The 13,763-nt window shown below is 38.5% G+C and overlaps 1 protein-coding gene across 3 annotated transcripts in view; it reads right to left on the reverse strand.

Annotated features, from left to right (window-relative positions):
• Positions 1–685: 685 nt before the first annotated feature.
• The window catches only part of PLOD2 (procollagen-lysine,2-oxoglutarate 5-dioxygenase 2), a 44,649-nt gene continuing 31,571 nt past the window's right edge, over positions 686–13,763 (reverse strand). Inside the window, exons 10-21 of one of the 3 annotated variants that reach the window (XM_084212365.1) lie at positions 13,639–13,760; positions 10,165–10,269; positions 9,780–9,905; positions 8,450–8,591; positions 7,184–7,248; positions 6,676–6,712; positions 5,776–5,889; positions 5,311–5,376; positions 4,733–4,837; positions 3,251–3,397; positions 2,901–3,026; positions 686–1,877 (exon numbers count right to left, since the gene is read on the reverse strand). In XM_084212365.1, coding sequence (XP_084068491.1) covers positions 1,722–1,877; positions 2,901–3,026; positions 3,251–3,397; positions 4,733–4,837; positions 5,311–5,376; positions 5,776–5,889; positions 6,676–6,712; positions 7,184–7,248; positions 8,450–8,591; positions 9,780–9,905; positions 10,165–10,269; positions 13,639–13,760 — 1,311 coding nt within the window. In that variant the 3' untranslated portion in view covers positions 686–1,721. The remainder of the gene's footprint in view (positions 1,878–2,900; positions 3,027–3,250; positions 3,398–4,732; positions 4,838–5,310; positions 5,377–5,775; positions 5,890–6,675; positions 6,713–7,183; positions 7,249–8,449; positions 8,592–9,779; positions 9,906–10,164; positions 10,270–13,638; positions 13,761–13,763) is intronic. The other 2 variants (XM_084212366.1, XM_084212367.1) reach the window with 2 other exon arrangements.

A 13,763-nucleotide genomic window follows, 5' to 3' on the forward strand; every position in this document is an offset into this window, starting at 1 on the left:
TTCTTATCTGTAAGGTTTGTAAGAGAGACACTGAGACAGCTGTTCCACAACCAGGAAACAAAGCTGAGGGATAGCAACCCCCCATTATCAGCCTGAAAGGCAAAAAAAGTTGAAAGTGTAAAGAGAAATTGAAAGAAAGCAAAAAATTTACTGTCCAAAGCCAGCCCATTTTAATATATTACTGAGGTTAATTCAGTCCGATGTATTTGCTTCAGCACAACTTTAAATATGGCTCAAACTCAAACTCCTCAAAACTGCAGAGCAGGGACATTAGCAAATGTGGTTATTTTCAGTAAAAGAAAAACCTTTGAAACCCTCTCCTAATCCTGTCAGCTGCAAATAGAGCTTCTGTTTAGCAAATGTGATATAAAGCTTCTTCAAAATACAAAGTTAAAAAGTGAAGTACTGTTTAGACCATCAAACATAGAAAAACATAGGAAAACAAACCCAGGAACCATCACCCTGCTGGGGCCGTTCTGGAAGTGTAATGCAACGTTTGGTACACAGGCACTCACTGAAATAATTCCAATAGCAAACAACCCAAAATCTGACATGCCCATCTCCCACCTACAGATCATTAAAAAATATTTGTCAGTAAATCAGTATTTTAAGAACAATCACAAGTGCAAAGAAACTACCTGATACAGTCAAGTAACAGCTGCTCCATTAATTTAAAATTACCCTTTATTTTTCTCAAGGTTTTCCAACATGTCGTGCATTTTGGCACGGTAGGCTTTGAGACAGTCAGCTTCAAGTTTCTTTAAATTACAAACAGTAGATACAGTAGGAATATTTTAAACCAATTTCTTCAAAATAAATGTCAAGTTAAGACCCTTAGCTTTAAAAGAGACTGCCACCATTTCATTTTCCTGATACAAAATTCAAGTAATTTTAAGAGTAGAAAACTGTCCCAATAAAACATCCTATTAAAATTTACCAGCCTTCTGAAAATAAGCATCAAATTTCCAGTATCCATTGGGTGCAACTACACATTTAGAAAAATAACTCACTTTGAAACAAAGGTCACTTGCTGAAGAAAAGTAAGCTTTCAACAGGATAAGATCCCAGAACAAATGATAAAACCTTTCCTCCTTAGATAAAGGAGTTCATCCTCGTTCCATCTCTGCAATTAATTTATTTTTTTCTTCTAAGGGTGTACATTTCAGTATTGACAATGAATTAAGACACCAGGCTACAGAGACGTTTTCCCTTCAGTATAAACCAGCATATGGAATTATTGCTTACCAGAAACAACTGTAAACAAGATTCATTTGATTTTGTTTTTATGCTGTGATTTTCCTTTCTTTGGTAGGCACCAAATATACAGACCACCAAACTTTAGCTGTGTCACTTAACTGAATGAAAACCACCACCAATTTTTCCGATGATTTTGTATTTAGCATTCCTTGGGGTTTGGGTTTTTTTCACCGAAGAAATGGGTTCGCTGTGCTTTTCCATTTTCTCTCCTTACCCACTCTTTAGGGCAGCAGAATGGAAAAACAAGTAGGACATGTTTACTTTGGGACTCAAGGCTCAGAGCAGATATCAAGAAATCTCCAAAAATATTAGAACATTTTCTGTATTCCTCCTTTCAGCCCAAAGTACCTCTGCTGTGTAGTAACAGTAACTTGGTTTCTTCTATCACCATCTTCCAGAAGAGATCTATAAATAAATGTTTATGTAAAGAACACTGCTGTTGAAGAGGACAAAGAAAAATAAAATTAAGGATCAATAAATGATACTGCAATGTATCTTGTGCCATTCAAGATAGGAAGTCCTTCGTGTAAATGCGTAAGTCTTCCTGGGTGCATGAAGCTCCATCCTTTCCTGGGGGACTCAATGGAGCAGTTGTACCTAAGGAATTTACATCCACCTCCCTGCAGCAAAAACACAAACACAAGAAATCCCAAACATTTATCTTGTGCTTTAATAAATTCCTTTTCATATATCCATCACTTCAAATAATTTGCTATTATTAGGCTGTTTTTTTTTTCTTTTACCATCCCTCAGCAAGGTTGTTTACATGACACCATCTTTAGAGCATTAATTAACAGACAAGCATTTGCAATCAGATTTCCCCTTGTCTTCCTTTAGCATTCACTGGATAACAACTCATTCAAGCCACAAATCTGACAAACAGATCTTCAATAACTTCACTATACATTCTACCAGAAAGAAGCAAATTGTGTTCACAGGCCTTGTTTCAGGACTCCACCCCTACCCAGGACTGCATTTAAATGAATCTTAAATGAATTCATCTGGCTGCTGATTTCACTCTGAAGGTGTGCTTTCTAAAATAATAAGTGTGCCAAGCATATTTATTGGTGTTAAGTACTATGAATGATAAGGGCTTATAAACACAACAGGTTAAATTTCTCTGTAAGTAGAAGTTGGGTATATTGCCACTGCCCTGCCTACTTCCACACTCTGGGGAGTGTTTTATTTGAATCAATATCAGACTAAAAAATAATTTAGCTCAGAAAAAACCTAAACAGACACAAGAGTTAAAAATTTTCATTCTGTGGCTGATCTAATAAAGAACCATTTAAAAAATTCTACAGAGAAGAAGCCACTTGAGTCAACTTGGCAGAATTTAAACTCTTTTGAAAAACTGGATTTCACAGTAGAAATGTTAAAAATGAGATGACTAACATCTCCTAAGTTTTTCTCAAACCCCTTCTCTCCCACCATCTGAAACCAGTTTGCCCAGTTCAGCCTGACTGATCAACAGTTCGGGATCCTGGAGTTGAGCAATTTAGTGCTTGTCAAAAAACCACAAGGCATAATGTATCTCAATTTGTGATGTGCATCTTGTCCTTCTCAGCTGGGTCTCTAAGTATTTGTGTCTGGGCTCTAATATTAGATACTCAAAGGACAACGTTTTTAGGCCAGTAGCTCACCTGGAAGTCCTCTCCTACTTTGTTGAGGGCGATGTTGATGGTGAAGGTAGAGGAGTCGTGGTGAGGCCGGAGCGAGCGCTGTCTGTCAGGGCTGTATTTTACCACAAAGTTCAGCAGAGCATAGCCCTGCAACAAAACACAGCCAGACTTCAGGCTGTGAACTGCCAAGTCACACACAGGATTCCTGGGATTTTGTTTAAAGCTGAGTTAAAATAATAAATCAACGATGTTCATCTTTAACTACAGCTGTGCTATATAAACTCCCAACCAAACCAAAGAGATATATTCATTAAAATACCTAAATTTAGTCACACCATGGAGTAATTTCTGCTAAAGCTTTTAACCCATACCTTGGTGTAGTAGCCAGCAAAGACTTTTAGTGTTACTGGGGCAATGAACTCTCGTATGAAATGCAGCCATTCATTATCCAGTCCTATTTGCTTCATGTGAATGTCATCGGTTGGGACATTTTCATAACCTCCAGAAATGCGGCTGTCCTAGTGAAAACACCACAAACAGCTTGGAAACAGGAACAGGGGATGTTTCTGACATTCCAACAAATACTTTTTTGAAATCCGCAGAATCACAGAACTGCAACAAAGCAACGTTTCAGGGGCTGTCTGTACAGCAATTCCACAGCTAAATGTCAAGGAAAAGAGTGTGCTGAGGGCAAAAATTCAAAGTTTTTATAGGATGAGCCAATATTCAGATGTGCCACCTGTAAATAAAAGGGCTTCTTGGGATAATAATTTTTATTTATCGAGCTGCAGATGCAGCTGAAATTCTATCAGATCAAGAGACTACAGGCCTCAACTTGACAGGGTAATTTATGATGAAATAATTTGAAGATAAAAGTATGTTACAATTCTTTCCAGAGGCTCCTACCTACATAACGATTATGACTATAGTTTTTCATGGTACCACATTTGTGAATAAGAGAAACATTCCTCTGATTTTAGTGGCAGTTAATAAATACCTTGAATTCTCTGAGAATGTTGACATAACATTTCCAGGTAACTCAGGTCCTCAGGGGGACAAGCCTGACAAATCAGTACTTCAGAGGTAAATGAGTAAAACTTGTCTGAACAGTTATCAACAGCTATCCAAAATCAGCCTTGTGTGACTGCCAGGTACCTGCAGCTGCACCACTGTTGGGGTCTGATCTGCTGATCCCGAGCCTGCACTGGGGTTATGTGGCACTGGGGTTATGTGGCACTGGGGTTATGTGGCACTGGGGTTATGTGGCACAGCTCGGGCAGCAGAGGGGCTGCAGGGGTGAGAAGCTCCTGGAAACTTCTCCTGTGGAGCAATGCCAGCCACTGCAAGACAACTGCCACTGCCAAGGCTGAGCCCAGCAGTGACAGAGACAGCATCTCTGTGCCTCTAAGAAAGGGGATAAGTGGGGGAAAGGTGTTTTTAAAATGTGGTTTCATTGCTCATTGTATTACCAATTGAACCAGAGCAGAAAGTAGACTAATTTCCTCAAACTGAGTCTGTTTTGCCCTGTGCTGGCTACAGAATGATCTCTCTCTGTCCTTATCTCTCAAGTCCATTTTTTTTTTTTTACTTTCCCTCTCCTGTCCAGTTGAGGGCGGTGACAGAGTGACTTTGGTGGGTGCCTGGCATCCACCACAAAATTAATTGAAGAATGCCTCTAAGTCTACTGAAGGAGCAGCTACATGGTATACTAAACTAAGCACTTCACAGCACAAAGCAGATGTTTCAGACCATTGGCAATTGTTGGGATGTTTGTTTGTTGCAGTACACTGTGACCTACTGTTGTAAAAGTAGTGAAGATCACTCATAAAGATTATGTTTATGCTGACACTTACTTGGTGTTTTCCACCAGACCATTGCCCAAAATGTTCCATTTCTTCTACTAATTCATCACAGGCAGTGTCAGAGAATATGGGAAACCAAAACACATCTGGACAGGGCTACAAGAAAACGCCAAACAATTAAAAACTTGATTCTCAAGCACATTCTCACAACAGCAAAAACTGAGCTACATTCTAAGCCCTGACCCAGCACTAAGAGTGTGTCAGTGCACCCACACCTTCTGTGCCTTATGGCTCTTAATGACAGCCCTGGTCTTCCACATTTCAGGTTAATATGGGAAAACAGCTTAAAACTTAACATTGCTTCACACAGAGAAAACTTATCCCAGCTCTTTAGAGAGGCAATGTTCATTAAATCACTGTCCCCAGTTGTCACAGCTGACCATCCAACACAAGTGCTCTGTCCAGATCAGTTGCATAAAAGCAAGCAGCCTCTATCAAATGGCAAAACTTCAGCTCTGATATCAAAAAACTGCTTAGTCACAGACCAAAACAGCATTTGCATGAAAATATTTACTTCATGTCAATTTATTATCAGTCACACAAATTTCTAAAAAACTACTTATACTCACCTGTTCTACTATGTTATCAGTGAATATCTTTGAGTAGTTTGGATTTATGTAAGTTTCCTTCCAATCCTGGAAATAATTATTTTAAAATATTACAACAGAACAATGACATTTGCAAGTGATAAAAAATTATTTATACTCTATTCATTTGCTTTACTGAAAGCACCAGAAACAATTTAAAAACTTCTTCTTCTCAAACAAATTCATTCCCATCATGTCAAAAATCATGAAACCTGTTACCTCAGGGCCCTACCTCCAATTTCATGCTCTGGTCACCAGCTGGCTTGCTGATATGATATACTGTCATTTGCTTAGATGGGTAAGAACACCTTTTAGCACATGATCAATATTTAGCACATAGTAAACAAAAGGTCTCCACATAAAGCCTTTAATTTCACATCCTTGCAAGATATAAATTTATACTTCTTAAAAAATGAAATAACTTTTTAGCAATAATTAGATGCATACCACAGGATTCTCAAATATCTGCCAGAGGTCATTGTTGTAGTGGGAAGTATTGTAATTGGCTGTAGAAAGAAGTCTTCCAAATTCATGTCTGTTGGTAATGTACATGAAAACACCCTATACCAATTAGAGAAAGCATCATTAGCAAAACTGTCCATCTTAGCAAAGCTTTAAAAAGGTTTTCATGATTGTGCTTTTATAAAATATAACCACACATTTGTACACATATATTGTAAAAGTGCATCCTAATTTTCAAAGGGTTGACTCGAATCACCAACTACTCTTCATAACTTCTCGTTTACAAGCATTTACTTGCATTTATTTTCTAAACACATTAAACCAAAGCAGATATTGTTGAGAACACATGTAGAGTAATAGAAAGGAAAAAGCAGAGGAGTGATTGGTCAATTTGCTTTCCAGAAAACACAAGCAGACACGCTGAAAGAATCTGATCTCAACCTGAAAATGCTCACACACAAGAATACCAACATCTAGGGTTTAGTTTCAAATTAAAATCTGAAAGAATACACTAACAATCCAAGGGTTCATGAGAGTCAGAACAAGAAACTTATTTCAGAGTATTCACTACATGATTCACCTGGTGAATTGGCCTGAAATAAAAAGGTATTGGCAAATACAGCACACAAGAATATTCGGATCAGCATCCACTCTGAAGTCTGTTCATGTAATTATATGCAAGATATCAAGTCAGATACAGCTTTATTATCAAGCTATTAACAGAAGGCATTAACAGTACTTTCTTGATTAGAAGTAGTAGCAGAAAAAAGAATTTTTAAAAAGGAACTTAGGTCCTATGGGATTTTTCTTAGTTTATTTTTCAGACTAAAACTTTTTTTCTGAAATATTTGTGACTTTTGGATTTGAAGCAGATGAAGACATTACCATTTGGGCACTTTGGTACTTCTGTCTATGTTTTTGTCTGAAAAAGAGTTAAACTGTTAGAAAGATAATGATTATGTTAAACATGCCCAGTTCTGGGCACTTAGCAAATCATAAAATACCTGCAGCAGGGAGAATAAGGAGGGCCTGGGTGAAAAAAACCAGCTTGAAGTGACAATGTGGTCACTGAGGGGGCCTGGCAGACCTACAAGTGATCTAAGCTTTACTCCTTCCTAGGACTGCTCCACCCAATTGAGCTACAGAAGCAGTGTCAGCACACCTTGAACTTACAGGCACTGAGAAACCCCCTGATGAAACAAAGAGCCTCCCTGAGATGCTTTCAGCTGGGCATGAAAAACCTGTGCCTGGCAAAAACCTGAACCTTAGCAGACTGAAGAGAAAGCCAGAGCAGTATTTCATCAGAGGAAGTGGACAGAGGAGAAGTAACTTCCTGTGGTAGAATGATACTGCATGTAATAATAACTAATGAATAAAAAACAAATAAAGCAACACCTTTGGGGCTCTGAGCATATGGAATGTTTCCGAAGAAGGGGAGTCTTTTTCCCTTTGTAAAGTCTAAAATGAAGGAGAATCATCACATCAGTTTTCTGACACAATCTCTTTCTCTTTTCCCAACTAGTTTTAGGTTTCCACAGGTACATCAGGGGAACAGCAGCCTTTGACCAAAGCTGATATGCCTTTACAGACAACATGCATCTCCAAGCAAAGCTCTTCATACACATGTCAAAGCTGTTTCCACCAGCCCCTTCTTATCTGCTGCAAGACAAAAACAAGCAGGTACCAAACCCTCCTACAGCCCAGACTGACAAAGAGGAAAAGAGGAAGCAATTTTCTCATGAGCCAGTCAGATTAGTTCAATGAGCACATGGAAAGCAGAGGTTTGGCAGGAACTGGTGCTGAGGAGGAGGTTTGAATACAACGGGACTGGACGGGGATGTTCTGGAGAATCAGTACAAACAGAGGAGGTCATGCCTTGTTACGAGGGAATAAAAAAATTAATACTTGCCAACTTTTCTTGTTCAATTCAGCAAAAATATTTTTCAAAGCTATAGTGTCTGGAAATAGGTCTGGTTTAGGTCTTATTTGTCTCTGTGCTGAAACTAGTGTAAATATCAGTAGAAATATGGATTTACAGATTCATAACTTTACAGTACAAATAAGTTCTCTCATTACTTCCAGGTTAACACAAGTAGCATTTATCTGATACAGTTTTAATCTATCTAGAAAAATTAATGAGTAATTTATGCTCCCTATGAAGATTCCTACCATTTCTTGAATCACCTAGGCTTTTTATTTAGCACTGCCCATCTTTAGTTCCAATATATATCTACTTCATAAAAAATGGCAAAATATTCCAACTCTGAAAGTTTCACACTGTATAAAAATATGTACAAGAGAGATGATCCAAATGCATTGGTAAATTTTGAGTCATACACAGCAGAGCAGTTGAGCCCTCTCATCTACTGAGGCTGTGCCACGGAGAAAGGCATTTTAACCTCAAGAGAAATTTTCTGGGAATTTAACTAGAAAACACCATGCAGTCATTGCATCATTGCATTGGCCTTGAAAAAAAAATCTGTTCTCAACAATTTAAAAAAATGTACCTGAAGAGTTTTATCACACAAAAATTGGCCAGTACTTTGAATTAGAAGTAACATATAATACCCAAGATCAATCAAGTGAGGCAGTCTATGAGTAGAGCAGGACACAAAGGAATGTGTGTGTTGGAAAGCAAGCTGTTACAGATACACCTTACCATCTCCCTGGCATTCCTGCAGAGTGCCATATCAGGATCCAACTTATCACGCATGAAGTAGTTCTTTTCTTTCATCTCAGATCTCAGAGTCTGTCCCTTAATTAAGTATATATTAGCCATATAAGGGATGTTCCACACTCCTCTGTTGAAAATAAGAAAAAGAAAAACCAACACAAAAATAGTTTAAAGCTGTGAAAACTAATTTGTTGCCTATTCTATTAAATCAGCATCTCTGTATTTGCTGACAAGACTAAGCAAGTTGCAAGGAGAAGAAGCTGAAAGGTTCCCAAGACACTTGGAAAACTACATCTGGACATCTCAAAAGTAGGCGTAGGCAGTAATTCAATTTTTATGAAATACTGTTATAAAAATATTGCAAGGTCAAATTCTCTATGGAATTTTAACTACACATGTACTTCATGCTTCCATAGTTAAGGCCATCAGTCAAATTCTCTTTTAATATTATTTTACAATACCAGATGGAGAAAGTAACTCCAAAACAGATTTTTAAACGAGTTTAAAGACTTCAGTGAGACTCCACACAGCTGGTCTGACCTCCTCACACAAATACCCACAGACCACAGCAGGCCATGTATTTATGTGAGCTGGGCCAATATCAACACAAAAGCATTGCTTTCAAAATGCTCCCTCTGCAGATTCCCCCCCTCTCAGTGCCACAAGCACATCTTTTAGTACAGTAGGACTGAAAACAAGCCAGCCCTATTCAAGCAGTCTGTTTCAGAACCTTTTGTTCTTCCAGAGCAAAGAAAAGGCATCCCCATATGGAACAGTCAAGCTTAGAACAACTTATATTTAGGGGAGAGATAAACCCAAAAGTTTAGCCTTGACACAAGTATTGCTGAAGAACTCCTCAAGATATATGTGACATCATGTACAGGATGAAGCACACAAAGAAGTTATAGCTGTTCCATGGATTAAGCATTTGCCCCAAGGAGATGACAAAGTCATTTAATGCATACAACAACCATTCCTTTTGCCTGAGGTTCCAGGGATGCAGAGTTTTGGGTTTGCTATGTCTTTATCTTGCCTTTTTCTGTACCACTGGTAGAGCAACCAGACACCATCAGACAGGTACCAGTGATGGCTGTGTCCAGACCTAACACCAGCTCATCCCGTTAAACACTTGGCTTTTTTTATCAAGTTGTGAGTGGGAATAAACAAGCGAATTTCTATGAAACAGAAAACACAAAACAAGATACCTAACCTCATCTCTCCAGGAGCAATACCATATGCATATATCTTCATGCAATGTGCTGCTAATAACCATCCTGGGTGCCCTGACTTTAACAATTAGTTCACAGTTACTCACACTCTGTTCCCTTGGACAATGTCCACATAATCTTCTGATCGAGCATAATAACCATCAGGGCTCAGAGCACCCCAGAAATTGGACCAAAGCTTCCCATGGCGAGTTACTAGTGGAGCAATTATCTTCCTGTGAAGTGACATATTGAATAAGAAAACATGAGAATCTGAAATTGAAATTCACATCAGGAATTGCTGTTTGACAGGAACAAAATGCTTTGTGAATTGTTGGCACCCGAGCCTGTTATGAACTATGGCAATGAAATACCACAAGTAAACAAAAAGGATTTAACTCTGCAAAAACAAGCAGGATCTTATTTTCTCTGGACAGACCCCAGAGAATCCTTTCAATTTAGAGGAAATTCTACAAAATAAGAGATTTACTATACCTGTTCTGTTCTATCAGTATTCTTAAAGTTTTTGGGTTTGTCAGCACGACATCTGCGTCTATGCTTAAGTAATATTCACACGTTTTATCCTGGCGACAAAGGTCCCTAAAAGACAAAAAAGAATTATTAACTCATGTTAATAATAGTATCCAAATGGACACATGTCCAGAAAAAAATCACAAACAAAACAAACAAAAATATTTAAAGAAAAAACCCCAAACCACAAGCAAGAACTGAACTGATTCCTTGCACTAAAAGTCCTCTGCAACACAGTATTGTAAAGAAAGGTGTCTTTAGACCACAGGAGTTTCATTAACTAGAAGATTAAGATACATGGATTAGGTGCCTTATACTTTTCTTTTAATTAACTAAGTGGCTTTTACCAAGTTCTGTAATACTTTCTGTAGAATGTCCCAATAGGAAATGGGGCAGGGGGAACATGCCATTAATTTATAGAGCTGGGTATCAGTACAATCACTTAACAGTGAAATGTGACCTTATTTAGTAAGCTCCTCTAGCAAGTGGCTGTAATGCAGTCTTTGGAAAAGGATTCCACAGATACAATCTGAATGGTAATTAAAACCTTATGGAGAGTGTAAGACAAAAACTTATAAACTTTTATAAAAAACATATATTTGAAGACCTCGTCTTTGTCTTTTTGACCTACAAGAACGACAAAGTTTGTAAAGAGAAATATAAACCAATTGCAAAGGCAGTGAATTTATGCTGGAGAAAATAACTGCATGTCTCCAAACACTATTTCTATCAGTTGTGATTTTGATCTCAGAAGAATAAACTGCACAAATTCCCATGCCTTGAAGAGAAAGACAAAGAAAACTACTTCTCTTTAGGCTTCCAGTGTTGCCCAGTAGCTTTGCCCAAGGAAATAAATGTAACCCTTGATATTCCCATGCTTTAGAGGATTACACTCCTGCAGCCCACGCTGACCTCTCCAGATGCAGAAATCCCAGAGTGTATGTGGAACTATTTGTATGCATATCCAGGTCACTCCAAGGAACACATGGAAAGTGCTTTCTGGCAAAGCTCATGTGTAAAATGCTTCCTTATCTACATTCCAAGGCTGAACTCTTCAATCTACTTGCTTTCCACCCCACCTGCTCTGAAGTAAGACCAAATGTTGAAAAGAAAGCAGCCCTTGTACATCACTAAGAGCAATTTCAGTGCAGCAATTAACAACAGTTCAGAAGAAAGCCAAGATTTTTGGCTGGCAGTGTGAAGTGAAGCTCAGCAGATCAGTTTAAAGTATTTTGCAATCAGAGTGATGTCTGACTGAGTTTACAAACCACAAGTCCATCTGGAACAGTGACCTCATCTGAAAATGGAAGAATGTCACAGCTCTTCCCTTCATCACACTTTCCACTGAGATAGTCCAAGGGTCTGCTTGGTTGTGACAGAGACATACTGTACACCCAATTTCTCTACCATTGAGCCATCTCTCTTTTTTTAAGACATAGTTTGAACTTGAAATTAATCAAGTTATCATTTTCAGACCTCTCAGTTTGGAAATACAATTCCAAATACGGACTGCAAACCCAGAGGGAGAACACTTCAATCATTTGACAGACCTCTGAAAGAAAAGGTGTTCCAGATACAAGTCTGCAACCAAAAGCCTGGGTGACATGTCCTGCCATTTAGGGTTACATTTTGCATCTCTCCAGACTGCCACAATGTGCACATCCCCACTTAAAAGCTGAGATAAATGACATTTTTTATAAAGTTTTGGAAAATTCCTACCCTGCTCTGTTACTAATATTTTCGAGGGAGGAACAAAAAAGAACCAACTACCCCAAAAGAGAAATCCTGAAGGCTGTAAGTACCAGGAGAAATAATATTATGAAAAACATACTTTTTATAAATAAAAGCTCAGAAGTGAATATTTCCCAACTTTCTGTTATTACTTGAACATATTTAATTGCTTTTCATGTTTTCTGTCATAACAAATTCTCTAACAGCTGGCTGAAATCTCATCTGCAACCAAGGCAAAAACAAAGATGATTTTTCCTTCAAGAAAAAAAAAACTAACGGTAAGAACTCATACCTTAGTTGGCTTTTTTTTTTAACCTTTGTAAAAAAGGTTAAAAAAGAAATGCCACTCAAGTGTTTCAAGTGTTGCTATAAGTCAGTAGGATCTACCAAAAGATGACAGGTTTCCAGGTCCTTGGGTGAGATTTAGTATTACTGTAGATATTGATGGCACTGAAGATTCTGCCTTATGTTGTCCATATAACAGCAAAAAGGAAAAGGCAACTCCAGGAACTCCACCTCAGTTACACATAACATGCACCAAAAAGAGTTTATCATGTACATCTGCTTTAGAGAGCATTAGAAACAGAGAAAGGATGATTTATAAACACAAATGGGTGCTTGGACTGCCACTGGACATCTGCAGCGTTTCCTAGAAAGCGAGGGGAGCGGCGTGGACCTCAGCCAGAGATCAGCCTTCCATGGCTCCAGCACAACAAGGCCCATTCAAACAAATCTCCAAGAACACCACAGCGACTCAAGACCTTCATTCCTTCAGCTGAGGCCATGGACAGCCTTTGCTCAACCTCTGAACAGAAATGGCCTTTTGAAATGAACTTCTCTGCTCTGACACTCAGGGAAGATGGGGCAGAGGAGTGAGTCGTTCATCCTGGGATGAATCCTGGTGCAGGGCCACAGCAAGGTGCTCCTGGTCTTGGTGGGAAACTCCTGGTCTTGCAGAGAAACTCCATCATGGGGCTGATGGAGAGCCAGGAGCCACTCTGCAGGAGCCAGCTGCAGCACTAAGAGACCCTGTGACAGGCAGGGCTGGCAAGGGATGCAAACTCCAGGGCTCACCTTCGGGCACAGAAAGTGCCAGGTTAAAAAGATAAAGTTTTCAATACTCTAATAAGAACAAAACAAAAAAGCGAGACCAAACACAAGATGAAGTCAGTTGTCTTTGTGAGAAACTTCTGCTTGAGCACTTCTGAAGGATATTCCTGCCTCTTTGAGCCACAGGAGGAAAGAGAATTCAGTCACCTGCACATCCAGGTCAAGCTTTAACCATATCTTTACTTAAATATAATGTCACTTTAGAAAAAAGAAAAAAGAGTAAGAACTAGGACAACAAAAGAGCAACTGTTAAAAGCATATCCAATGCAAAAATGAAAAAAAATCTGCAGTAAGGTAGCTGGAAAATAAAAAAAATACTATGCGTTGTCTAGGCCATCATCACAAGACAAGATGACAGACCACTGAAGTAGCCCAAACCAGAGAGATTTTTTCACAATGATCTACAGCTTTTTATATTATACAGAAACCATAAAACACTTGACAATTCATGTCTTATGTCTAGATCTTTTCTACCACAAAAACTCCCATTTTCACAAGTGAAGATGTAAACATTAAAGGCACAAAATAATACACGTGGCAAGATGAAAAAATGTGAATGTATGCATCAATGTAGCAGATTTATAAATTAGAACCTACATTCCCATGTTCCGGGCTTCTGCTTGACTCAGGTTTTCTTCAGGTCCAACAATTTTAATATTTCTGATAATGTTCTTGGCTTTTTCCCAGAATTTCTTGATGTGCTTTTCATGGTAAACCTCCTG

The sequence above is a fragment of the Fringilla coelebs genome, assembly GCF_963513975.1.
Source record: "Fringilla coelebs genome assembly, chromosome: 10".
NCBI classification, from domain to species: Eukaryota; Metazoa; Chordata; class Aves; order Passeriformes; family Fringillidae; genus Fringilla; species Fringilla coelebs.